Source organism: Mauremys mutica, chromosome 6, assembly GCF_020497125.1.
Source record: "Mauremys mutica isolate MM-2020 ecotype Southern chromosome 6, ASM2049712v1, whole genome shotgun sequence".
In the NCBI taxonomy this organism is placed as follows: domain Eukaryota; kingdom Metazoa; phylum Chordata; order Testudines; family Geoemydidae; genus Mauremys; species Mauremys mutica.
The window spans coordinates 101,047,062-101,074,734 of NC_059077.1; the positions used below are offsets into that span (position 1 = coordinate 101,047,062).

At 38.4% G+C, this 27,673-nt stretch overlaps 1 protein-coding gene and 1 long non-coding RNA gene across 6 annotated transcripts in view; one reads left to right on the top strand and one right to left on the bottom strand.

The window, feature by feature from the left end:
* Positions 1-3,168, top strand: part of LOC123373091 — a 25,761-nt gene extending 22,593 nt beyond the window's left edge. Inside the window, exon 4 of the long non-coding RNA XR_006580559.1 lies at positions 3,130-3,168. This is a non-coding gene — a long non-coding RNA (uncharacterized LOC123373091). The remainder of the gene's footprint in view (positions 1-3,129) is intronic.
* Positions 1-27,673, bottom strand: part of CNTLN (centlein) — a 268,961-nt gene that overhangs the window by 157,582 nt on the left and 83,706 nt on the right. For all 5 annotated transcript variants that reach the window (XM_045021860.1, XM_045021859.1, XM_045021864.1 and 2 more), the window contains exons 8-9: positions 16,177-16,339; positions 3,025-3,219 (exon numbers count right to left, since the gene is read on the bottom strand). In XM_045021860.1, the coding sequence (XP_044877795.1) occupies positions 3,025-3,219; positions 16,177-16,339 (358 nt within the window). The remainder of the gene's footprint in view (positions 1-3,024; positions 3,220-16,176; positions 16,340-27,673) is intronic.

Consider the following 27,673-nt stretch of genomic DNA (forward strand, 5'->3'; position numbering starts at 1 on the left):
ATTACTGCACTGTTCTAATTAAAATTATTTACAGAGATGGCGCTTGTCTTAACTTAAATATTAAAGAGTATTGCTAGTACTAAAAATATAGGCACTATCATTTCTGCATTACATTTCAATATAGACAGAATTAACTTTGTTGTAAGAGCAATTACAAGCCATATAATCCTGTAATACAGAACTAATGTAATAATCTCCAGCAAATTGATACTTAGCAGCAGGTTGGAGGGAGATCAACATTTGAAAAATGTTATTACTACTTTTTGTCATTACAGATTGTAATTTTTACCCAATAGTTCATGCAAACTAATTTGACCAACTTTTACTTCTATTTTTCTTTCTTCAGTTTTATAACTCAAAACACAAGATCTTAAGTGAAAAGTAATTAATAGTCCTTTGGTTGCCATAATCAATACTCTGTTGTATTACAGTGTTTTAAATGATCACCATAATTTGATGACAACATACTGTTCATTATATAGAAGGCATTTTGCTACCATAACTATTGACAGTTTAAAAAATTCCATTTTGAGATTTTCTATGTTATCAGATTACAATTATATTTATACATTTTAGTAAAGTAAACTAATTCATGTAGAACATTTCTGAAAGCATGATTTCATTGATAATGCGTGTATGGCCAAGAAAAGTATTGTAAATAATACCATAAATAATACAAGTGGATAATAAAGTTTCTGATGTTATGTTTCTATCAAAATCGTATACACGATAATATTAAGAAGGCCCAACCCATCAGACTGTTCAGAGGTATGATAGGATTAAGAAGCCACAAGTAATTAAAATATGATACTACCTAATCAATGGTCATATTGTCATTTTGAAAGGCTTGGATGAAAGCTATAATCTGATTGTCTAAAGATAGTTCAAAACACATGTAGTTAATAATTTACAAAACACCATGTTAAGATTCAGCTATGATTACTAGCTATGATTAATAGGGAAGTATTCCTAATTACAAAAACAAATTTAAATAATAAAATATTTTAAAATTAGGATACTTCCCTAATAATATAATCTGTGATTAATATGAACTAGAAAACTCTTAAAATGAAACTTCAATTTTGCCCTTTTATGCTGGGTGAAATCCTGACTCAACTATGGTCAAGGGGAGTTTTGCCACTGACTTAAATCAGTCTTCCAAAAATTGTAATTAAATTAACACATCTAATCAACAAAATCATTGAAATCAATGATGTTACACCAGTGTAAAGCTGGAGTAACACTCTGGGAATAAGAAATAAGGATTTTAGAAAAATAACAGTGAATTCATACTGTTTTTAAACTTATTTTATCCCTATATTTCACATACATCACATACATATCTAACTTTCCTAGATAGTATCTTTATTTAATTTTAGTTACATATCTGCACTCTTTGTAATAAGTGGTATTTCTGAATGATCTTTACTTTGACCATTGTAGTAGTATTTCCTATTCTGACTGCCTTAAAGAACCACAGAATTGGAATTTAGGAGAACGTTATAAAAGTTTCAACAGAATTACATATTAACTAGAATGCACACACTAGTCAAATCTCACAGTTATAAATAAAAATATTCAAATGCCTGTTAATTATGGCATTTCAATGGAAGTATCATCTCTTCATACTAACTTTAATGTCTCAAGTACCATACATGTATAAAAAAATAAGAGAAGTCAGATTATTACTTTGGTTTGGTGAAATTTATGTTTTAGAAAGAGAATGCATTTCAGAGTTAAAAATTTACATTGTAATAATGAAACAGACACTATGATTACAAGACAGTGAATAATAACCAAAACCCATAGGTGTAGGCTTTTAAGAATATTTGGAATGCTTTTGTCTTGTTTCATTCTGCTGTTTAATAAATAGAAAAGTAAAACTGGTTAAAAAATAGAATCACAAAATCATAGGATTAGAAGGGACCACAATGGTCATCTACTAAGTTCCCTCTAAGCTGTGCAGCAGGCTACTAACGGCGGCACGGAGCTGCCGTGTCCAGGGTCACATGCAGTGGAGAGAAATTAAAACCCTGAGCCAAGCAGTGGCGCCCTCCACCCATTGTGCTGCAGCCAACTTGTCTGGTGAGTTTAAATGAGTGCGAGCTAGTTGGAGATGCCCGAGCTGCTGCCCCGCGACCCAGCTGCGCTCCATGGGATGGAGTGCCATGCTGCCCCAGGCCCACCGCTGCCCCCCATCCCATCAGGCTTGTCCCTGAGCTCGCCCAGCCTTGTGAGCCAGCTGGTGGGCTCAAGGAGGCAAAGGCTGATTCCCTGTGTGGCCCATGGGGCACGTGTATCCACCGGCAAAGTTGTCCACTTGGCCGGCAGCCCATGAAGCTGGAGGTGCCCGTGGTGTTGTAGGGGGTGCCCCGCAGGTGGCCTCTTCCCCAGAACTTTGGTGGGCTGGAGGGGCCACGGGGAGCAGAGCCATGTGTGACCAGTGGATGGGGCGGTGGTGCTATTTCCCCAGCACCGAACGTAGTTTCTACATCCTTTCTACATACTGGTGACCAAAACTGGATACAGTACTTCAGTTGAGGCCTAACCAGCACCAAGCAGAGTGGTACTATCACCTCCTGTGACTTGCATGCTATGCCTCTGTTAATGCAATCTAAAACTGCACTTCCTTTTTTTGCAACGGCATCGCACTGCAGACTCATGTTGAGGTTGTGATCCAGATTGCATTAATGAATTTTAGTAATACAGCCACAAACAATGAGAATGCCAGGCTCAGCAGTTACTTATTTTCACTGACAAAAATTGGGAAATTTCACATTCTTCTTATCTGCAAACTAAATAATTCTCACTTTTCAACCACAAAATATTCATGACACAAACATAAATTTCACACAAACCTGCCAGTTGATTGCAGATTTCCTCTGGCTTTATTCCAGAATATGAATGGTAGTCTGCTTGCATATGCCTTCTATTATTATCAGTAGAAGCATCTATAGGTTCCTCTGTGCTACTGACTGTGTGGAAGTTCAATCTTTAGAATCTATTAAATAAAGTTTACTTCACCTGTTCCCTATGTTTTGGATGAGAATCTTGATGTACTGGTTGTAAGGCCTCTCGGGCCTGCTGTAGTTGCTCTTCCAGCCACTTTATCTTTTGTTCTTTTTCCAGTAGCTGACCCTGAAGAGAAGCGTGACTTTGCTGGAGCTGAATCTCACTTGCTTTCCGCGTTTCAAAACATATAGTCAATTCGTTGTAAAGCTATTTTTAAAGAAAATGTAACATGAGGTTAATAAATGCCATCATTGAAAACAAGTACTTAAATTCACAAATTTATGTGCAGTTTATTGCTGGTTTTAGTTTACAAAATCATACAGCCACCAGGATCATGATTTTCTTCACTATTCTTTTGCAATATTGGTCACACTTGTTTCCACCCTGACACTCCCATCATACTGGCAGATGTACTGCTTTTACCTTTTATCCTTTATCTTTGTAACTAAGAAACTCAACAATGTAATGTGTTTCAAACAACTGCTTCTCCACCCAAACAGGTCTAACACTAGAACTGCAGCAGTTCCATATACCTTTGTATGATGATGGTGAGCAGAAATTGGTATTCACAAACTTTTTTTAAAAAGCAGTATTACCTTAATTCTTGAACAGCTCTATAAATACAAAACCAAGCAAATGCACATGCATGCGCATGCGCACACACACACACAGTTCACTGATCAGGAATAGCAGAAAAAATTACTAAATGAAATATTTCCTCTGGAAGTGAGCTTATTAACAGGGGCGGCAAACATGAAATAGAAAAACTTGTTTTAACTGAAGAAGATAAAGTTTAGATTTTGAAGATAAGAATAAAGTCCACACAGCAGACTAGGATATCCCTGACTGCATAACTTCACCTTCCCTATTTATGTCTTTTGCCTATTTCGCTCTGCTCTGTCAAAGTTTCTAGACCAGGCTGCCTGTTTGTCTTCCATGCTGGTCTTCTATGCTTAATGCTCTTTCTGAGCTGACCCATAAACCCATTTCCTTCACTGCATTTAAATCCCTTCAGAAGACCCATTTCTGCCATGACATCTAAAAGAAACCAATTTTGGCAGCTATACATAATACTTATATTTGATTGGTATATAGATAATATTTATATAATTTAGTGATAAAAACAGTATATTATTTAATGTGGTCATGAACTGCATTGTCATTTGTATATATCTTATGCATCTCTTTCTTTTCCCCTTTGTCCGTTTGCTTTTGCTTTTCAGAGCATCAAATCTTTGGGGAAGGAACCAGGTCTTCTGTTATGTTTGGAAAACATCTAGCACTTCGTGGGCACAATTAGAAACAATAAAATCTATTCCTACTCATATTATTTTGTCCGAACCATGACCACACAAAATCTAGTCAGGACAACTGTAATTACTTATTGCTTCCCAAAAACTGATCGCAGACCAGACCACTTTACCTAAGCATATTCTAATTCCAGATATTTTTAAGACTCACAAAATGTCATTAACAATAATTGAAGTATTACATTGAAATGTTTTTATCTACTGAATAGAGACCGATGTATTTTTTGGAAATACTATCTTAACCAAGTTTATGGATTGCAGCAAGTTTCTCAATTATTTTTCTAATCACATGAATATCTGATAGAAAAATAAAGACTTCATCTTTATAAAGACTTGCATTCCTAGGCAATGTCCTTCCAAATGAATAGATCACTGGGATACAAAACTTATCTCCAGCCATAACTGGATAAGCTGATTAGCTAGATCATACTGGTATGACAATCTACTATTTTTATTATTAGAACCACTTACGTGGTCATAATTATAATTTTCAAAGGTAACATCCTATTAAAATGAGAACAACACAGTTTTCTTTTTGCTGACTGGCAGAAATACTGAGCACCCTCCACTCCTACTGAAGTTAACTGTTGGTGGTTGTGCTCAGCAACTGATAGGATCAGGCCCTAAAAGACAAATAACATGTCTGTTTACATTCTGAAAGCTATCTTTGCAACGAATCCTGCAAAAAAATTATTTAACTGAAAGCTAGAGAAAACAGCACAAATTGTTGAAAATCCACATGAAAAACATACAACCTCAGAATTAATCCATTTTCCACATAAGTCGTGTTCTATGCAAACATTTTTCTGCACCACCCACTTATTAGTTCATAGTATGGAACTTAGACAGTGATTTATTTTCTACTAGGAAATTTCAGAAAGAAAATTATGTCTGCATAAAGGAAAGCTCATTTGTCCAGCCTACCGTGCCAATTGGAATGGCTTACAGTAGCTTGTCCATGTTTTCATTGATTGGCATGGACACTTGTGGGTGGACTGAGTGCTTTCTTAATATTTCTAAAGTGATTTTTTTGTTTTGTTTTGAGGATGCATCTTTTTAGCCACATTGTAGTGGGGGGCAGCTTAATATTTGAGATCACACAGGATCAAAGAAGGTAGTACAGCTGCAGAGGACAATAAAGGGGAACAGAAAAATGGATAAACAGGCAAAATGTAAAATGAAGTTTACGATAACTAAGGAGGAAATGTAAGGAAGAAAGAGCCAAATAATAAAATATTTATGTCCATCAGAAGTAGCAAGCTCAAGGGAGAATCAATGTATGAAATCTTGGCTCCACTGAAGTCCATGGGAGCCTTCTATTCATGGTGATGGAACCAGGAATTCATCCAGTGTGTTTGTTAGATTACCAAGGTGTAAAGGAGGCAACCGAAGAGGATAAGGAAATTGCAGAGACGCTAATATTGCTTACATGAAAAAATAATAGCAAGGAAATATTTAATGTAATTTTGAATGCATGTAATGGAATTTAGCAGCTGGAATTAAGGAGGAAGGGCAACTGCCATGTGACCAGATGCATGCCAAAAGCAAGTGCTTCATAGACAACAGCTTGAGAACCTCTTTATTATGCTCCAGGGCTACACTTTCTTTAAAAGTAGCAAAGCATTGTAGATAAAGAAATCTAGATAAAGGTATTTTTTAAAAATGATGAAAACTTGAAATAAAGCACTCTGTAATAAATCACTAGGACCAAATGGGAATGAGGACCTGAAGAATGCAGCAGCTGAACTACTAACAAAAAGAGATGAAACCTGTAGTAAGGGCCATCTCCACTCACCACTCCTCTGTGTCAGTTATATTAAAATATTCACAAATTTTTCAGTGCAGCTTTTCTAATATTTATTTTAACAAATTTTGCTACAGAACTGGTTTTTGATGGTTTCTTGAACAGTTGTTTAAACCACATTATATAATTTATTGGGGGGGGGAGCAATTTCCACTGTACCATACTAAAGCTAATACTGTAGGTCTTCCAAAATAACTAGAAGATTTAATTGTAAAACATGCAGATGAGTATGTGATGAAAAGAAACAAACAAGGCATTTGTTAGGATAATTCATACCTCTCTAACATTTTAAAATTCTTTAGGTGTTACCAAATTTGTGGACAGAATTTGTTGATGACAAAATCATTTTAAGTCAGTTAAGACAAGGAAGGCCTTTGGGGAACTCCAGAAGGACCTAACAAAACTAGGTAATTAGCAACACAATAGATAAAATTAAACAGACAAGAGCAAGTTAATGCATACTGAAAACAACAATTTATAATTACCCACACATCAATGGATTATAAATTAATAGTAACTTCTCAGGGAAAAGATCTAGGTGTACATCATTGATAAGAACTCAATAAAGATATCTGCTCAATCTGCTTCATGTTCAAAAAAGGAGGTGGGGGATGTTAGACTACATTAAGGGGTAAACAAAATAATATAGAAAATATTATGGCATTATCATAGAAACTGATGAACCATCATCATGCTCAGTTTCTGTCACCTCAAACAAATGTAAGCAGAAAAAGGAGGAGTTCAGAAAAGGACAACAAAAAATTTCAGGGTCACGGAAACAAAGGCTTATCATACATGAAAAGATTTAAAAGTGTAGGACCATTCTGTCTGGAAAGGAAAAGAATAAAAGAACAGGTGGCATGATGGAGATATAAAAAAAATGAATATAGGCAAGGCCAGTTGAACATTCTTGTATACCTTTTCTTATAAGACTAGAATTAATTTAATCAGATTAATTTTAAAAAAAGTTTAAAACATGAATACACTTTTATACAACATAAACTTAACACGTAGGACTCTCTTCCACAAGATGTTATTGAGGAAAATAGTTTAGTAAGAATTACAAATGTATTTGACTTTGATGTGACTAAGAGTGGTATCAACTATTTCTTTACACAGGAGAAAATTACAGTAACAGTCGATCCTCATGCTGTAGGGTCTAAGCTAATAACCAGTTGGGTGAGAAATGTATCCTTCCATACCATAGAACTGCATAATTAGATTCACTGTTTTTATATTTTCAAAGATGATGTTAATAACGTGTCATTGGTTACTTTTCTTCCTCACATATTTTAAAGGGGAATATTTTGGCCCTGTTTATTAATGCCCAATATAAAGAAAGATGAAATCTTCATTCCATTGAAGTCAATGGAAACCCTCCCAGTCACTTCAATGGAGCCAGTATTTCACCCATATTATTTTGTTTCTTATTATTCTACAACACCTTTTGGATGATGTTCCTTCCTTGTAGAAAATCAAATAGGAAGGTGGAAAGAAGAATCTAGTCAATTCAGAACAGTCATTTGCAGTTAAGACAGTTTGTCCTGAGAAACAGGCTCCCAGCAAGGTAAACAAAACAGGAGTAGTCAAATATTTCTCTGTCTACAATGTAGCTCTCCAATGTTCCTTGATCATATCAGAGTTTTGTACAACCTAGCTTGATGAAATGGTAATTTTGTGCTGGGTTTATCATCATTTTGTTTATGGAACATGCTTAACGTACTGCACTCATTAGTAATGTATTAATCCTGTTATGCTTGCATTGTGAGTTATTAAAGTTTGTCTACATTAACAACTAAGATCAATACTCCTCAAAGAGCATATTGAATGCTTCTCTGGTTTTGCACTGTTCAGGGCAAGAACTCTAGATCCCCTGAGTAATGGTGAATTATATAAAAAAATATAGATGAATGTATCTACACCAGGAGTTCTCATACTGGGGGTCGGGACCCCTCAGGGAGTCGCGGGGTTATTACATGGGGCATCGCGAGCTGTCAGCCTCCTCCCCAGACCCCGCTTTGCCTCCTGCATTTATTTGAAAAAGTGGTTTTAATTGATAAGGGGGAGTTTGCACTCACAGGCTTGCTATGTGAAAGGGGTCACCAGTACAAAAGTTTGAGAACCACTGAACCCAGCTGAGCAACTTAAGGGGTAAGAAGTCTGCTGTTGAATAGGTGATTCCTCGTCAGAACAAGAAATGCCTGACCTGATGCTGTGTAGATCAGTGTTCTAAAATAGTGGTTCTCAACCTTTCCAGACTACTGTATTCCTTTCAGGAGTCTGATTTGCCTTGCACACCCCAAGTTTCACCTCACTTAAAAACTACTTGCTTACAAAATCTCGTGCCCCCCTAAGCCCATCCTGCAATCCCCACGTTGATTTAGATGAGCTGAGTATCCCCTGGTAGACCTGTGTGTATCCCCAGGGTTGAGAACCACTGTTCTAAAATATTGTATTATGCCACATTGGATCTGGTCTTCCTTTTCATATGCATTATCACTCAATGAGCTCACTGCATTAAAAAAAGGTAACCGAAGTCTACAACTTATAGTTCTGAATCTGATCAAATTAAGTAGCTGTCCTCATAGAAATATTTAAATATGCTTGCTCCTGTGATTTTTCTCCCTTTTTGCAGACACACTTCTCTCCTCCAGCACTTTGTGTCTTCAGCATCATAGAATTCCCATCAGGCATAACTTCCTGTGGTATAAAATACCATTCCACTGCCATATACACTAAGACCAAGATTTTCAAATATGGGTGCAAATTTAGGCACCTAGATGAGTGATCAGATTTGTACCATGCTGAGCACCCAACAGATCCCACTCAGCAATTTTCAAAATCAAGGCAATTACTAAAATAAGACATGTTGAAAATTGTAGCCTAGGGTCTTTTCAAGCATGAAAAATATAAGGAGGTCCTGAAATCTAGGGTCAGAACAATAAGTGCCCCAACCTAACCTGCAGCTCCTATTTTCAAAAGTTCTCTGAGGGTACATCTACACTGCAAAAACAGACCCACAACAGCAAATCTCAGAGTCGGGCTTGAACTACAGAGCTAAAAATAGCAGCATACATGTTCAGGCTCGGGCTGGAGTGTGGACTCAGAAACCTGGTGGGGGGGAGTGGGAGTTGGAGCATAGGCTCCAGTCTGAGCCCAAAGGTCTACACAGCTATTTTTAGCCCCATAGCATAAGCCCCAGGACCCTGAGTCAGTTGACCCAGCTCTGAGACTCACTGGGGGTCGTACTTTAAGATAGCTAGCTGTGCCTGGATACAGGACTTTTTTGTATTTAACCTATGATCCTGTACAATGCTGCAATATTCTTGAGAGTTTGTAACTGAATTTTTACTTTTGGTATAGTGGAAGTAAACACCAACAGTTGCTATTAATCTTGCAAACTCAGACGGGAGGGACAACCCAATTAATGTTACTATATTTGGAGAATTGTTAAGGTTGGCTGATTATTACATATGTGAAAGAGGGAATGAAAGATGGCTATCAATTCCTAAAGGGAGCAAATGTGCATTTGAAATTTGTAAATGGATATTCTGATTAAAATCCACGTACTTCTGCAAAGAGCAAGAACCATTAGTCAAAACAGTTATACAAAAACAAACAAACAATGTCAGGCAAATCAAACTGCAAGATTTTGTAACTACATTTAGTCTAACAATGTTCTCTGCAATGTCCAACGAGGTGTGTTTATTTTTATTCTTAATTTATATTTGTTGAATTTCTCTCTATTTCTGTAAAATTTCCAATAAAATACTCTTGTTTAAAACTACATTAACTGGGTTTCATAATGGTTAGCTTGGACAATCACGATGGGAGGCTCAAGCAGAGAAACAGAACTCAGAGCCAATCTATAACAGCCTGGTTACTTGTTTTTAGGCTTGAAGGAAGCTACAAATCTCCACAAACTCAACAGGGCAACAGAATGATGGACAAAGGGTACTTTGGGCATAAAATGAGCCAAACCACCTAGATTAAAGATTTATCCCAAAACAGATCAGACATTATTCCATACTTCCTCACTTATACAGTATATGGAATATAAACTTGTATCAATCCATTACAAGGGAGAATGGCACTATGCTTTCTTTGAAGCCAATACTGCTTCTGACCATGCCAGAGGTATAGCTGTTGAACAACACCCTCTCTTCTTAAGAAGGAATGTGTACCACCATGCACAGTGCTCCCAGTCTCTGCTGCTTTAAGAGACTAGGATCCAATTCCAGAATTCAAACCTGGTCCCCATTTGATGGCAAACAGTGCTTCTTCTATGCCACTGACATCTATGAGATGTACACTCAGTACGATTAATGAAGAGACTGAAAAGTAAAACCGCATCAAAGGGAACTTCTGCATTATGAAAACAAAAGGCTTAAACTGTAAATTTCAGAAAACCCTGATAAGATGGCTAAGGAGCTCAGAATCTCTTCTTGTCTTATTATCCTTAGTATTGATTGAAGTCTCTCCAGCTTGAAATGATTGATGAGGACAAATCTATAGACTCCCATTAAATCCGGCATAGGCATGAAGTCCCGTGAGCAATTGGGACTAATAAAGCCGATGGAACACATTTTAGAAAAATATTCCTTACCTTGAGAACTAGAACTATAGTCACAATATGAAATAGATATCAAAGTCTTTTCATAAATCCTCTAACCTGAAGGAGTTTTTGCAGGACATGTGTGTGGAATGAAGGGAAGAGGTATTCCAAATCCTAACCTGATTTCAGCATGTCAGTACATCTTGATAAAAACAGACCACTAATCTTTAAATGTCTTCCCACCCTGCCACAGTCCCACTACAGCAGGCCTAAAAGGGAATTTGTGATGGACTTATGCCTATCCATTATGTCTGGTTTGTCAGACAAGTAATTTCTTTGACTCAACCAACTGTTTCCTAATGCACAGTGCAAAGAACAGTTCTTCCCAAATGGTAGACTAGTAAAATAAACTTGGAATATATCAGCCAATCACACTGCCTATGCTATAGCACATAGTACTTATCTGACCACTCAGACAGAGGTCATTGATCTTGCTGTAAGGGACAGTATATCATAGGATGTACACACTGATAGGCTCAATGCCATTTGGAAAAGTAGAAAAATATTCCTCTGTGAATTTGTCTATAGAATAGCTGACAAGTCCTTATCTAGCTTTTGCAGCCAGCATATTATTAATCCAGGGAGACAAACAGAAGGCATGTGCTTCTAGAATACTGTGCCTTTGAGCTATAAGGAGTAAATAGAGGCCTGCATCTATTTTCAAGTTACTAGGATCACCTCCCTAGGAGTGTACATCTTGGGACTTAAAGAGGGTAAGTACACATTGCCTTAGAAACTTTAGGCCACTTAGTTACCTTTGGTTGCTTCACATAGCTCATTGAACAACCTATTTCAGGACATTTATTAGACTTTAGAAAGTGCTCCAGTAAAGTAGCCTTTATGTCCAACAGTCTGAAATTTCTGTGAAAAAATTCTTACCAACTGTTTTGCTACAATTATAATCTTCCAGTTTAAATATTTCCCAAATAATAGCAATGGCATCTTAAGCATTGTCTTAATTTATTCAGCCCAAAGACGATTGCTCTCACTGATTACAAAGAAAGTAGCACAATCTTGGAATTTTTAAATAGACTACACCAGCTTGGTCTCGCTGGTGTTAAAAGGCAGTAACAGAAATATTGATGTTAGGTATTTAATAGAACAATTTCCTAAAATAAAGGGTAAATGTGTTCACCCCAGTATGTCACATACACTAAAAGATCGATCTGATCTCAAAATAGGAACCATCTAATAGTTTAACTGCATAGGTGTTGGGATTTTGGCTTGCAAGGAGAAGACAAAAAGAGGAGATTTCCAGGTATATGATGTTTAAATGGCTTCTGTGTTTCTCTGCAGTTTAAATAGTGGCCTACTTGCCAGTTAGTTGTCAATTGGGATAGTCTGTGCTTAACTGAGTTAAGATTCCAGCCTCACTCCCCAATGTACCAAGAATATTCATTTAAAAAAAAAAACCTCTGAGATTAAGGGATTCTTATGAGTTGAAATATTTGGTGGAGTAGGGGTCATCAATTCATTACTAAACAGAAAAAACAGTTACCTGCCTATTGTAACTGTTGTTCTTTGAGATGTGTTGCTCATGTCCACTCCATTCTAAGTGTGTGCGGTCGTCCGAGATTTTTACCTTAGCGGTAACCATAGGGTTGGCTGTGGCACCCCCTTGAGTGCCATGCTCATGCCACAGTATATCAGACACCGCTGGCCCTACGCCCTCTCAGTTCTTTCTTGCCGACAACTCCGACAGAGGGGTAGGAGGGCGGATAATGGAATGGACATGAACAATACATCTCGAAGAACAACAGTTAGGAAAGGTAGGAAACCATTTTTTCATCTTTGAGCGCTTGCTCATGTCTATTTTACTCTAGGTGACTCACAAACAGTATCAACGGAGGTGGGTTCAGAGTTCACAGTCTTGCTTTCAGCTTACAGCACAGCTCTACCAAAGCCAGCATCGTTTCAACCCTGCTGAGTCAGCACATAATGCGACGTGAACATGTGGACGGACGACCAGGTAGCAGCCCAACAGATTTCTTGGATCGGCACCTGTGCCAGGAAGGCTGATGATGATGCTTGTGCCCTTGTTGCATGCACAATCACCGGCAGAAGCACCTTTGCCAGCTCATAGCAGTAACGGATACAGGCCGTAAACTAGGATGAGATTCTCTGAGTAGATACCGGACGACCTTTCATCCTGTCCACCACCACAACGAACAACTGTGTTGACTTATGGAACGGCTTCGTTCTATCTATGTAGAATGCCAACACCCTCCTGATGTCCATGGTATGAAGCCTGCGTTCCTCATCAGAGTCAAGGGGCTTCACATAGAAGACCAGTAAGTATATGTCCTGGCCAGTATGAAACTGAGAAATGACTTCGGGCAGAAACACTGGATGCGGGCGCAGCTGGACCTTGTCTTTGTAGAAGACCATATAGGGCGGCTCCGAGGTGAGCAGTACATCAGGCACCACCGGCCCTAAATCTTCTCAGTTCCTTCTTGCCAACAACTCCAGCAGGAGGGCGGGTAATGGAATGGACATGAGCAACACATCTCGAAGAACAACAGTTACAAAAGGTAGGTAACCGGTTTTTCTTCTTTGAGTGTTTGCTCATGTCAATTCCATTCTAGGTGACTCACATGCAGAATCAACGGAGGTGAGCTCAGCGTTCACAGTCTTGCAGCTTGCAGCATCGTCTAGAGCCTGCTGGCTCAGTCCGTAGTGCAATGAGAACGTGTGGACGGATGACCAGGTGGCAGCATGACAGATCTCTTCGATCAGCCCCTGCACCAGGAAGGCTGATGCCCTACTTGAATGAGCCATCACGATCATCGGCAGGAGCATCTTTTCCAGCTCATAGCAGTAGTGGATGCAGGCTGTGATTCAAGATGAGATTCTCTGGACTGACACTGGGCAACCTTTCAACCTGTCAGGGACAGCAACGAACAACTATGTTGACTTACAGAACAGCTTTGTTCTATCAATGTAGAAGGCCAGCACCCGTCTGACATCCAGGGTATGCAGCCTGTGCTCCTCATCCGTCATATGAGGCTTTGGACAATGGATTGGTAAGTAAATGTCTTGTTCCTGGGCCTTCTTGCTCGGTGCCGGGGAGCACTTCTTGGCCTTCTTCTTCAGCACTGGCGATGGCAAACGGTGCCGGGAGGAGCCGGGTGCCGGCAGTGCGCTGCGCATGGAGGCCAAAGTGCAACCTGCCTGGATGGCTCGGAAGCCAGGCGGAAGCGAACTACATCAGGTGAGCCCTCAGACAGATGTCCTGCTCTTTTTGAGTGTGGGGTCGAACGTTTTTGCAGTTCCAGGACTGCTCCTTAACATGCGACTCCCGCACTTAAGGCAGCTGCTATGGGGGTCACTCACAGGCACAGGCCTGTTGCAATCCAAGCAGGGCTTAAAGCCAGGAGAGCAGGGCATGCCCCACCTGGGGCAAAGTCTCGCCGGGACCCTAACTACCACTTAAACTACTTAACACTACTATATGCAAACTATGTACAAAGGCCCTAAGGCACAAAGTTCAAAAGGAGAAACCACTAACTCTTGCTAAGCAAGAAAGGCACTCCGACTGATCACCCTGGGTGATAAGAAGGAACTGAGAGGGCATAGGGCCGGCAGTGCCTGATATACCGCGGTATGAGCACGGCACTCCAGAGAGCACGACAGACGGCCCTACAAGTACCGTTAAGGCAAAAATCTCCAATGATCGCACATGTGGGTGCACACACCCCTAGAATGGAATCGACAGGAGCAAGCACTCCAAGAAGAATAACTGATCCCAAAAAGTGCAACACCTTTGATCTCTGTATTCTCAAGCTGCTTGTTGGCCAGCGCAGCAGTCTGTTCTTTTCTCACCTCCTGCTGAGAGGCACTGCTTGAGAAGGGTCAGTCAGCCTCTTGACAATAATATAAGTCTCAGGCTCAGTCTACACTAGAAGACATTTGCCAGTATAGCTATAGATAGGTATACTGGCAAACCATCCAAGTGAAGGTGCAGCTTATACTGGCAAAAAAGTGCTTTTCTCAGCATAGCTTATACAAACTCCCCAAGGTTACTAGCTACACCAGGAAAAGCAGTTATGCCAGTATAACTTTGTCTATACTAGGGATTTTGCTAGTATAGAAATGTCATTTTAAAAAAAAAATCACACTCCTATCTCACACAGACGTTACTATACCGGGAAAAGTTACTAGTATAGACCTAGCCTCAGCTCTGAGACATAGCTGCAGAAGAGGTCTTTGTCATCTGTAACTGTGTTAACATTTTTTCCTTGAAGACTGAGCTGCACCAATTTTTGGAGTGTCTCATCAAAGGAACCACTGAGATGCTTGATGTCAGTGAGAGACAAGTCAGGAGTGATGGCAGAGGTGCAGAGGAATGGCACAGGAGAGAGAAAAGCAATTTGGAGGGTGAGAGAGGAAGAAGGATGAAGCAAAATCTAGTAACTACATCCTAAAAAGTAAAGCAAAGGGTTTTGGATCATTGTAAGTGGGAACTGCTGTCACTCACCCTGTCTTGCCAGATGCAAGCAGAACTGCTCACGTGTTCCACTGGGTGATTTCTAACATAACCCACTCTGCAACTTTTCTAGGCCACTTCAGTGCTGACCCAAGAGAAAAGGACCACAATCTCTTGATATAGAGCACCCAAAGTTTATCTGTATCCAATTCATATTACTAAGAACTTTTATTCATGATGACTAGTGCTCAATACACTTTTCCAGTAACAGCAACACCCTGTACCTGTGACTGCCATGATATGATATAACCCAGCATACACTTAGATATCCACCACCTAGTTTAGTTTGTTTACTTTCTCAGCTTCACAACTTTATAACAAGCTTCACAAAGCTTTAAATTCAAGATGGTACCTATCAGAGAAATTTCTTTGAGTGGCTGTCAACATTCATAGTACTTACCAAAGCTATGAAATCATGTTATATATTATATATACAGTTTTGCAGAGGATTTTTCTGCAATAGGTTTTCAAATTGTGTCACTTTGGCAAAGAAAATTGTTTGAGAGTGACAACAGTATCAAATTTACACATGAATTCTCCAACTAATCAACTAATAATAGGTGTTATAAACTTAAACCTCCACTTCCCATGAATGGGAGAGGAAGAGAAACAAAGATAGGCAAAGCAAACTGTAAAAATTGGCTGTTATGCTTTGCAATCCATCAGGACTTTTTCCTAGGTATCACTAAATTCTAGTTTAGTGCTGGAGCATGCAGTCCTTATCGAAGCAATGGGCCTTCAGTAGGTCTAACTTGGCCCAAAAGAACCTTCTACTCCACATTCCACATTTTCATTTCATCACAAAGTAGCACCAATACAAGCGTGCAGTAACACATGGTGCTTTAAACAGGGATACTCTATTATCCAAGATGCTGCATATTGATAGTTATGAGCAGTACTCACAAGTAGGTTTCAATTTATACTTTTGTGATAGAAAAAAGTGGCATACTTTTTGATATGATATAGTTTCAGCTGTGTGAGCATCTTCCTGATTTTTCAGTACTTTTTGCGTATCCATATTGAGAGCCTGAAGCTGCTGGATCAGCTCTGCCTGCTGTGCTGTATGTTCTGTGTTTTGTTTGTAAAGATTCTGCAGCTCCTGCAACTCCTTCCTGTGCAAAGCAAGCAATAAACAGGAAAGCATGACTAGAAGGACAATAGTTAGACACTTGTGTTCAGCTAATTTTATTTTATATCATGAGCTTTCTACTTTCATTTATTTTACGTGTCAATTTCCTTCGAAACACTAGAAATTATATACACAAAATTTAATATTTATCATACACTCCTGTAAAATATCTATACAACACTTAACTTTCCAAAGCAGAACATCTATCAATTGGCCTTTAAAGGCATGACTGCTATAAAATAACTGGACTTCCAGTTACAGCATTGGCAGCTTTCTGATCAACATGTAGTTAATTCTTTAGTACCAAGAGTCAAAATGTACAACTAACCTCTGCAGTAGACATTTACTTTAATAGGCTACCTAGAACCACACAGTTAGTCTAATCTTTGTATTATTGCTTCAGTTCAAAAGTGTTCTTTGTCACGCTAAATTGCTTTCCATAATATAATCTGTAATAGAGTTCAATGGTATGCACACTGCAAAACTTGGCTTCTTCTTTGTATATTATAGCAAGCATAATTCTCTGTTAATTAACAAGCACACTTCAAACTATTGTTAGAGTTAAATTCAGTTTCAGTGCCTATTACCCTCATTAACTTTCTTCCATGTTTCTTCATAGGGTTTTCTTTGGACCTTAGGCAAAGCACTTAACCTCTCTGTGTCTCAGCTTAACATCTGTAAAATGGGAATCACAACATTTGTGTAAAGTGCTTTGAGATCTACAGATGAAAAGCAGTGCATAAAAACTAATTATTAATACCGATATAGGCACTTTTTCAGCACTTTCTCTGAAGAATGGCAGAGACCAAACTAGTGCAATTCAAAGAACTTTCTTTAAAGAGAGCATTGTACCAATGAGAAAAAAACTATTTGAAGGTAAACAAATAACACTGTTTAAAGGAGTTTATAAAATGCCTTGATGGAATGAAAGATTCTGTCTGTAATAACTTACAGACAGGTATTAGAAAGCAATCATGAAAAGGGTGTTAAGTAGACTTAAAAATCTGATTTGTGGAGATAGGTTGGACAGGTTAATACATTTGTAACAAATAAAAGCTGGAGGAGATAAAAAGGATGTCACCGGGGACAGATTTGTTCTGTCCCAGGGAACCAACTGGTGTTGCCCTAGGTGTATTACACCTATGTCACAGGAGTGATGCATTAATTGCAGATGTCTAACTACAAGATACATTTATAGTTTCTCATTTTAATTGTATTTCTTCTCACACCATTTCATTTAGCATTTGTCCATGAAGCAGTAGTATTAGGGTATTTACAGAAAAATTAAGACAAATGATACCAATACAACAGTCCTAGAACATAACGTTAAGAAAGGAATATGCTCAAAGAAGCTTGTAATGGGGCTCAATTCAGGAAAGCACTTAAGCACAAGTTTAACTTTAAGCATGTATTTAAGTCCCATTGACTTTAAAAAGAGAGGCCTAATTATTTACCATTATTTATGCTAAGCAGAGATGGGGTCCATCTATCGAGGAAGGGGAAGAGCATATTTGGCTACAGACTGGCTAACCTAGTCAGGACAGCTTTAAACTGGATTCGAAGGGGGCAGGTGACCAAAGCCCACCGGTAAGTCAAAAACATGGAGACCTGGGAGAAGAGTCAGAATTTGAGGTGAGCATGGGCTGTTATAGCAGGGATAAGGGAGAGACAAGACAGAACTGGGGGTGGGGAGGAGATCAAATCAGTATCTTAGATGTCTGTATCCTAATGCGAGAAGTATGGGGAATAAGCAGGAAGAACTTGAAATGCTATTAAATAAACACAGCTCTGACACAGTTGGCATCATGGAGACTTGGTGGGATAATACGCATGACTGGAATATTGGTATAGAAGGGTCAGTTTGCTCATGAAGGAGAGGCAGGGAAAAAAGGGAGGTGGTGTTGCCTTATATATTAAAAGTGTATATACTTGGACTGAGGTTGAGATGGTAATAGGAGACAGACTTGTTTAAAGTCTCTAGGTAAGGATAAAAAGGATAAAAAACAAGGGAGATGTCATGCTAGGGGTCTAACTACAGACCACCTAACTAGGAAAAAGAGGTTGATGAGGCTTTTTTTAAACAGCTAACAAAATCATCCAAAGCACAGGACTTGGTGGTAATGGGGGAGTTCAACTACCCAGACTATGTTGGGAAAATAACACATCAGGGGAACAGATTATCCAACAAGTTCTTGGAATGTACTGGAGACAATTTTTTATTTCAGAAGGTGGAGAAAGCTACTAGGGTAGAGACTGTTCTAGGTTTGATTTTGACAAATAGGGAGGAACTGGTTGAGAATCTGAAAGTGGAAGGCAGCTTGGGTGAAAGTGATCATGAATTGGTAGAGTTCATGATTCTAAGGAAGGATGGGAGGGAGAACATCAAAGTAAAGACAATGGATTTCAAGAAGGCAGACTTTAGCAAACTCAGGACATTGGTAGGTAAATTCCCATGAGAAGCAAGTCCAAGGTGAAAAACAATTGAAGATAGTTGACAGTTATTCAATGAGACATTATTAAGGGCACAAGAGCAAACTATCCCACTGCATAGGAAAGATAGGAAGTATGGCAAGAGACCACCTTGGCTTAACCAGGAGATCTTCAATGATCTAAAAATAAAAAAAAAGAGTCCTACAAAAAGTGGAAACTAGATCAAATTACAAAGGATGAATATAAACAAATAACACAAGTATGTAGGGACAAAATTAGAAAGGCCAAGACACAAAATGAGATCAAACTAGCTAGAGACATAAAGGGTAACAAGAAAACATTCTACAAATACATTAGAAGCAAGAGGAAGACCAAGGACAGGGTAGGTCCATTATTTAATGAGGGGGGGAAACAATAACAGAAAATGTGGAAATTGCAGAGGTGCTTAATGACTTCTTTGTTTTAGTTTTCACCCAGAAGGTTGGTGGTGATTGGACATCTAACATAGTGAATACCAGTGAAAATGAGGTAGGATCAGAGGCTAAAATAGGGAACGAACAAGTTAAAAATTACTTAGACAAGTTAGGTCTCTTCACGTCACCAGGGCCTAATGAAATGCATCCCAGAATACTCAAGGAGCTGACTGAGGAGCTATCTGAGCCATTAGCGATTATCTTTGAAAAGTCATGGAAGACGGGAGAGATTCCTGATGACTGGAAAAGGGCAAATATAGTGCCCATCCTATAAAAAGGGAAATAAGGACAACCTGGGGAATTACAGACCAGTCAGCTTAACTTCTGTACCAGGAAAGATAATAGAGCAAATAATTAAGCAATCAATTTGCAAACACCTAGAAGATAATAAGGTGATAAGTAACAGTCAGCATGGATTTGTCAAGAACAAATCGTGTCAAACCAGCCTGATAGCTTTCTTTGATAGGGTAACAAGAGTTGTGGGTGGGGGGAAGTGGTAGACGTGGTATATCTTGACTTTAGTAAAGCTTTTGATACTGTCTCGCATGACCTTCTCATAAACAAACTAGGGAAATCAACCTAGATGGAGCTACTATAAGGTCGGTGCATAACTGGTTGGAAAACAGTTCACAGAGAGTCATTATCAGTGGGTCACAGTCATGCTGAAAGGATATAATGAGTGGGATCCTCCAGGGATCAGTTCTGGGTCCAGTTATGTTCAATATCTTCATCAATGATTTAGATAATGGTATAGAAAGTACACTTATAAAGTTTGCAGACAATACCAAACTGGGAGGGGTTGCACGTGCTTTGGAGAATAGGATTACAATTCAAAATGATCTGGACAAACTGGAGAAATGGTCTGAAGTAAATAGGATGAAATTCAAATGGAAAGTCCATTTAGGAAGGAACAATCTGTTGCACACATACAAAATGGGAAATGACTGCCTAGAAAGGAGTACTATGGAAAGAGATCTGAGGGACATAGTGGACCACAAGCTAAACAGGAGTCAACAGTGTAACACTGTGGCACAAAAAGCAAACATCATTCTGAGATGTGTTAGCAGGAGTGTTGTAAGCAAGACACGAGAAGTAGTTCTTCCACTCTACTCCTTGCTGATTAGCCTCAACTGGAGTATTGTGTCCAGTTCTGGGCACCACATTTCAGGAAAGATGTGGCTAAATTGGAGAAAGTCCAGAGAAAAGCAACAAAAATGATTAAAGGTCTAGAAACATGTCCTGTTAGGGAAGATTGAAAAAACTGGGTTTGTTTAGTCTGGAAAAAAGAAGACTGAGAGGGGACATAACAGTTTTCAAGTTCATAAAAAGTTGTTACAAGGAGGAGGGAAAAAATTGTTCTTCTAACTGCTGATGATAGGACAAGAAACAATGGGCTTAAATTGCAGCAAGGGACATTTAGGTTGGACGTTAGGAAAAACTTTCCTAACTGTCAGGGTGGTTAAGCACTGGAATAAATTGTTTAGGGAGGTTGTGGAATCTCCATCATTGGAGTTTCTTAAGAACAGGTTAGACAAACATTTGTCAGGGATGGTCTAGATAATACTTAGTCCTGCCATGAGTGCAGGGGACTGGACTAGATGAACGCTCGAGGTCCCTTCCAGTTCTATAATTCTATTTGGGACAACACATTTTATTCTCTACTTTGGAAAGATAAGAGGTGTCCAGAAAAATAACCTGTCCAAAATAAGATATCCATTTTTGAAAAATCTCCAAAAAAGGACACAGACAAAGCAATTAAAAGATTTTCAAAATAAATTCATCTGTGACAAGCATTCCAGAATAAACACAAATATAGAAATTAAACCAATATTTAATGAAGGATTGACCTTACTAAGCATTCAAAACTATTACTTTGTAAACCATCTGAGAGAATTAATATATCACTGCACATGGCAGAAAAACTATGAATGAAAATGGAAAAGAAAATCTCAATCAGAAACAGACTTTAATATGATAAATTGAGTCTACTGTATAAATTGTCCAAACACTCTATAATATAGATAAACCATATTAATAGAGGATACATTAAATTAATCTAGGAATTAAGTACACTGTGTTGATGGAAAACTATTATCAAAAACCACACAAAAGAATTAAAAATCATACCATATACAACAAAGGCCCGTGAGCCAACATAAAGACAGCTTTTATGGGAAAGGAAAGGGCAGAGGTCACAGTTTGGAACCTATTAAATTACCAAGCCAGTGGGTATATTTTACAGAAACCCAGGTGGGGAATCTAGAAAATAGAATCTCATTCAGTTTGGGGTTGGGACAGAGAAGTAGCCAGTTTGATCTTCCAGGTCTTAGAAGGGGTCAGAAAAGGGGAGATTGCCATGAGATGGGTAAATCAAATATTGAGTCAAGAACTGCCCAAATCAGATATCACTTATGTTTAAGCTATTTGTCAACTGTAATATTTGGTTCACCCAATCCATAATTTTTATTCAAACTTTATCTAAGCTCTAAAGAGCTCCTTGCCTGATTTAATTTGGTTTTGATAGTTTCACAGGAGTTAAGATTATTTTCTATTTTATGAAGTGTTTCTTTCCTGGAGTTAAATTCAATTGTCAGTTATAATGGTGTAAAACTGAAATAACTAGATTGAAGTCAATGAAGTTGCTCCAAATTTACATTAGCGTAACTATGCCCAAAATTGGATACTGCACCCTTCTCCTTGCTCTAAATCTCTAGTAGTTTGCGCGTGGGCGGGGGGCCTTCACTGGGCTGGGGGGACTTAAAAAAATCAGCAGCAGGAGTTTTAGCTCATGCATCTGCTACTGTTCATTCACACTGCTGCTAAAGTCAAAGTCTTCCCCTGCCGAGCAAACTTTCATAGAAAGCATAGTGATTACATTGTAAGAAGAGGTAGAGCAACCAAACAGCAGGATACTGCAGCTGATCACAGGATATCTTTCAAAATCTAGCAGTTTTAATGGAGCTGAGAGTATGAAAGGCTGATCTCTCAAAGCTCAAAATTTTAACTTCATATTAGATGTATCTATAGATCTTGAGGTTAATCCCACAGAAGTAAATGTCTAAATGACAACGCTAGAACAAAGAGCCTGAGCAAAGTTGCAAGCAAGTACTGTAATTTAGTAGGTTACAACCATAGTTTTGTAACCATTTGAATGTAAAGAGACAGAAGTGTAAATGCAGCACATCTCCAGGATATGAAGAAGTGGAAGTGGGATAAATGTCGGCCAAGTGCCAACGGTGCAAGGCAATTTCTAGAAACGACTAGACAGGGTGAATTTGTCGACAAAATTTACTTTTTAAATGTAGTTTTCTCCCTAGATCCTAAAATATTTGCAAGATATATCAGAGAGAGTGCTACAAATTGTTGTAGTGTATTGTACTATACTGGGATACTGAAATGCATATTTTGGGCATCCCACATAATTGTAATAGAAAAAAGATCACAGTGTGGGTTGCCAGCATTCAGGCCTCATTTCTGCCCTATTTTTCCTTCTCTCCATTTCTTATTTCCCAGTCTTTGCCTCAACCCCTTCCTCCTTTTACTCTTTTTTTGGGGAGGGTGGGGGGGTATCATTTTTCTCTCTCATGTCTTTCTTCGCTCGTTTTCTGCTTTGTGTTTCAGCTCAGTCAGGAACAGCAGTCCAGGTAGTAAGAGCCTTATGTATGAAAGGGTTGCAGAGGGACGCAGAGGGAAACTAAACAGGATTCTAGACCAAAACCGGAACATTTGCTGCTTGCCATCCAAGGCAGTGTTCCTTTGGACTGAGCCTTGGAACAGGCCTTCTTCTTCAATGATTCTTCAAGTTTCTTCACTGGAATTAATTTACTTTTCTATATTCATTTATTTTCCTAGTACAGTCTGACTATTGCTGGAAGTGGCTGATACTCGCAATTAGATTGTTCAGTCATTTTCTTATGCATTGAATGTGCACTGAATTCTTACAGAAAAAAAATCTTATTTAAAATGAACAATAAAGCTACCAGGATTTCCTCGGGAAAATTAAGTGTTCTCATGTAGTATATGAGGGTTTTGGTTTGGGGGGGGCGGGGGGTAGAGAAGGGGGCATTTCTACTACTTAAATCATCATTAAAGTGGTCACCATGAGAGTGTCAACATCTACAAACAGTTACCACACGATAGTTACCACAGTTACCACATGATAGTTTCTCAAAAATGTTGTGTTTTATAGTAACTACCATACTTATAACACAGCTTCCTGGATTTCAGAGAAATCAGTGCCTTCTTTAATAAGAGATTAAGCAAGAGGGTAACAAGTTGCATACCAGTTCTCTCTTGGCTCCCGATTCAGGATAGTACCGTTATTCAGGAAAGCACTTAGCATATGCCTAATTGCTTCCCTTTAGAGAGATGGATTTAAGCATACACTCAAGTGATATTTTATATAAAATCACCACACACACACACACACACACCATGTTACTAAAGACCGAGGAGATAGGAAGAACATATTTTTAAAAGTCAAATAATATTGAATAGGGTGTTATTAATATTTACTGAATACTGATAACCACTCATTTTTAGGGTGGCACAGATGACATAGCCACTAAAAAAGCATGGAAGGGGGGTGGGAATTCTGGTAACAGAGGAAAGGGGCTGGCTAACAAACTCTATGGACATAGTGAAATATTTATTTGGACAACAAGGACTGGGAAGGGGTTAATCTGAGGGAACCATGCCAGGAGAATTGAACATGGAAGAGCTGCAGACATAATTATAACATGCTTAAAATGGCCAGCCCCTCCTGGCAACAGCCATTTTAGGTATTTAAGATTCACCATAGTGCTATTTAGTGTGGGGGTTCATTTATTTGATTAATATGAATTCTGGAAAAATGCTAGTATTTATGTCTGAATTGAATATGAATTAAAGATTTATCCCAACCATACCAAAAAATGTTAAACACATGTTGCCCTGTACATACTAACTGTTGCAAGCTAACATGTGGCTTCCCAGAGATTTAAAGTAAAATGAGCAGCTGCTGTCAATCAAAAAGCTGGACATGCCAATTACAAATACACCTCTACCTCGATATAACTCTGTCCTTGGGAACTAAAAATCTTACCGCATTATAGGTGAAACCGTGTTATATTGAACTTGCTTTGATCCACTGGAGTGTGCAGCCCCGCCCCTCCAGAGCACTGCTTTACCGCGTTATATCCAAATTCGTGTTATACCAGGTGGCATTATATCGAGGTAGTGGTATACTCATCATATCCATCATCTTTGTTGACATTTGCTGGTTTTATTTTATTTTCCCAATAATAGCCAGAGCCTGAGCTGCATCTTCCGATGTTTTACTCCAGATACTGAGGGACTTAAAGTAATTTACTAAGTCTCTAGGTTGCACCACCTGATACCCACAGTGTCAGGCGCTGTCACTTAAGTCTTTTCAGCACATTGTGAAATAGCTGTGAGTGTATACCAAAGCCAATGAGCTGAAAATCCCTGACTGTATAGTAGCAATGATGAAACTCATGTATTCTGAGCATTACAAGCTTGGTGTGTTGCAATAGCACTTGGTGCTCACTGATGGGTGAGAAAGTACTACTATCTCTTGAGCTAACAGCTCTGTGTATCCATGAGATACGAATCACTTTGAATTAAACAAACAGCACAGCATTTAAGCCTAAATCCTGAGACTCAGCACAACTTTAAAAGATCTCTGATCTCCGAAATTCAACACTGAAATCCTGGGGCAGAAGAATCATGATGTTCTGAAGGCCAATAACAGGATTTAAGCCTTCTAGGACACAGAAACAGTATTGTGCATTCTGAAGAGATCTTGCACTGGAGATGATCATGAACAAATGGCAAGGAAGACGCATTTCAGAGCTGCTCCTGCCCACCCTGCTTTTGACAGTATTTCTGCCTTTTCAGTGCTTTGTGATTCTGATATCTTCCAAAATTGCCAGTTAAAACAGGAACCTTTTAAAGCCAGTGCATCAAGGAGAGGTGGCAGCTTCTCTAAATCACCTGTTATTCAGCAGGGATCCCCATGAGAACTCTCTTTCCACAGATCTTAAAAAAAATTATATTTAACAAACAAAAGATTGGATTTGGTACAGAAGTTTATTATAAATATTGATCTTCAGACCGAGTAATTGATACTGGGTGGGATATTCAAAAATGTTCAGTGCTGCTCTAACACTGCTCCCACTGGAGTCAATGGGAGCACAGTGCTGGGTGATTCTGAAAATCCTTGTAACTTTTAATATGCTGGAGGAGAAAATTTAATTACAAAAAAGTTCTCTCAGAGATCAAAGGCAGAATTATTGCATAGTTCAAAGAAAGAAAAAAAGTCTCACTAGCAAAATGCAGGATTTGGAGGGAAAAAAACCATGAATTTGGGTACTCAAAATAAATGGAGCACCAGGGTGTGTACACCTGGACGTATGAAGTCCTTCTACTCCAGTTGACTTGAAAAATTATGGCAAGATGAAATACAGACAGAATATCATCCTGTCAATTAAAAGGGAATCTGCTATTATCTTTCTTAGCTCTCTCTCTCTACCATGTGCATCCTAAGGTTCTGAAAGAAGGAAGCCATATCTCTTGGTATTTTTTCTACCAAGCAATATGTTTGGGATTAATTTTGATTAGACAGTTCTTCTGTTTTGGTGTCTAAGAAGAGGAGATTTGCAATTAAGGGAATAAGTGTGTCCTTTTAAGCCTAGAAAATCCTGAACTGGATTGTGGAGAAGAGAGGAGATTTTTTTTCCTGCCTACACAGGAATTTTCTATTTTTACTGACAGTAAAAAATGAACATTGTTTCAGAAGAATAAGGCACTGAGGCCTTGAGTGACTAGAACATATTTATTTTATTTTATTTTTTAAACCATCAATAGTTCTTTTTTCTTCTGACATAGAACACATGGAAGTTTTTAAAAAGAGATTATTCCATCTCGACTTCCCTGTTAATGGTGTTTAGTTATATGCATAGTGATAATGGAAGACTTTGTGTTATTGTATTTAATTGTGTTACCACAAACATTTTCTGACTAAACAGGCTCTGAGTACTTTATTCTACACTGTTCTATTCAGGTTGTAAAGATTATCATCTGGTTCTGGACCACAGCAGCAACAGTCATGAAAGCCAGCACAGAGACAAGATGACGCTTCTAGTCTAACAGCTTCCTGGAGTGGAAAGCCAGCAGCCATAGCTTGTGTCATGCCTGGTCAGATTCTGTCATTAGATCTTCTCCTAGAGTAAACTCCATCCTCTTATTTCTATTGTTGGGTTTTAGCTTAAACTACAACTCAGCTATTTGTTTTCCTTACTTAGGTTTTATTTTTCTCTGCAGCTCTCGATAAATGGTTACAGTTTTCTACTGCATTTTCCACCCCCGCCATTATATCCCCCTATATGTTATGCCAGCTCTTCAAAGATGCTACAGGCAAGAATTGGCTATAGCCTATGGAAAGGTGGTGGGAGGTTTGATATATTTAAAATTTCTTTATCAAACAGACTGATAATATGCTTTCGGTACCTGATTATGGCATACATTTTATTTCTTCCCATGCTCTGTAGATCTTTTAATTAAGTTTAAAAATAGAGAAGTTTTTCCATATCATGATCATATACTATACTAAAAAAAGACCTAGTAGAAAAGATAGTATGTAAACAAAATGAGAGAATGTGAGCTATTACTTTAAAAACAAAAATAAGGAATAAAAATAAGCAACATTAAAGTAATACTAAAAATTTGGAACTTGTGCATGCGCCACAGTAGAAATGCCAAGCACAAGTGTGTAGCTCTTTTCTATGACAAGTCAGAGAAAAGGAAGAGACTTAATTGTGAATTGATGTATATACATATGCATCTCAAGGCATGCAAAATGCACATCCAACTGGTCCTTCTTTAAGTTCAATAATTTTTACTGAACACTTCATAATGAAGTCGAGCAAAAACCAAAATGCTTAAAACTGCCTTAATTTGAGACAGAAGTCTAAACTGGGAATTACCCCCCAGCATCATGAAATGCAGCAGTAAAAATCCTTAAAGAATTTCTATATGGAACATGAAATATGAACCCCAAACAGAACAAATAATGCTCTTTTACAAACAAATCTGGGCAAATTATAACATTTCAGAAAACCACTCATAAAAGCAAAACATATTTTATAATGTACTTAGAAAGATGACTAAGAATAATAACATTTGCGAGCATATGTTGTGTAAATATTGTGGTCAGCTGACTATATTCTGATGGGATGTGGTAATGTGATGATTGAGCACCTAGATCCTATGGCAATTGGGTCTATTTAAATCCCTAGAGATAAAGAGATATGAAAGTGGGGGAATGTGACTCATATTGTGAAAGTAGTGGATGCAATTTTGTTTCATAAATTTGGAATGACAGTATCATAGTTAAGGTTGCTTGGGAGACCTTA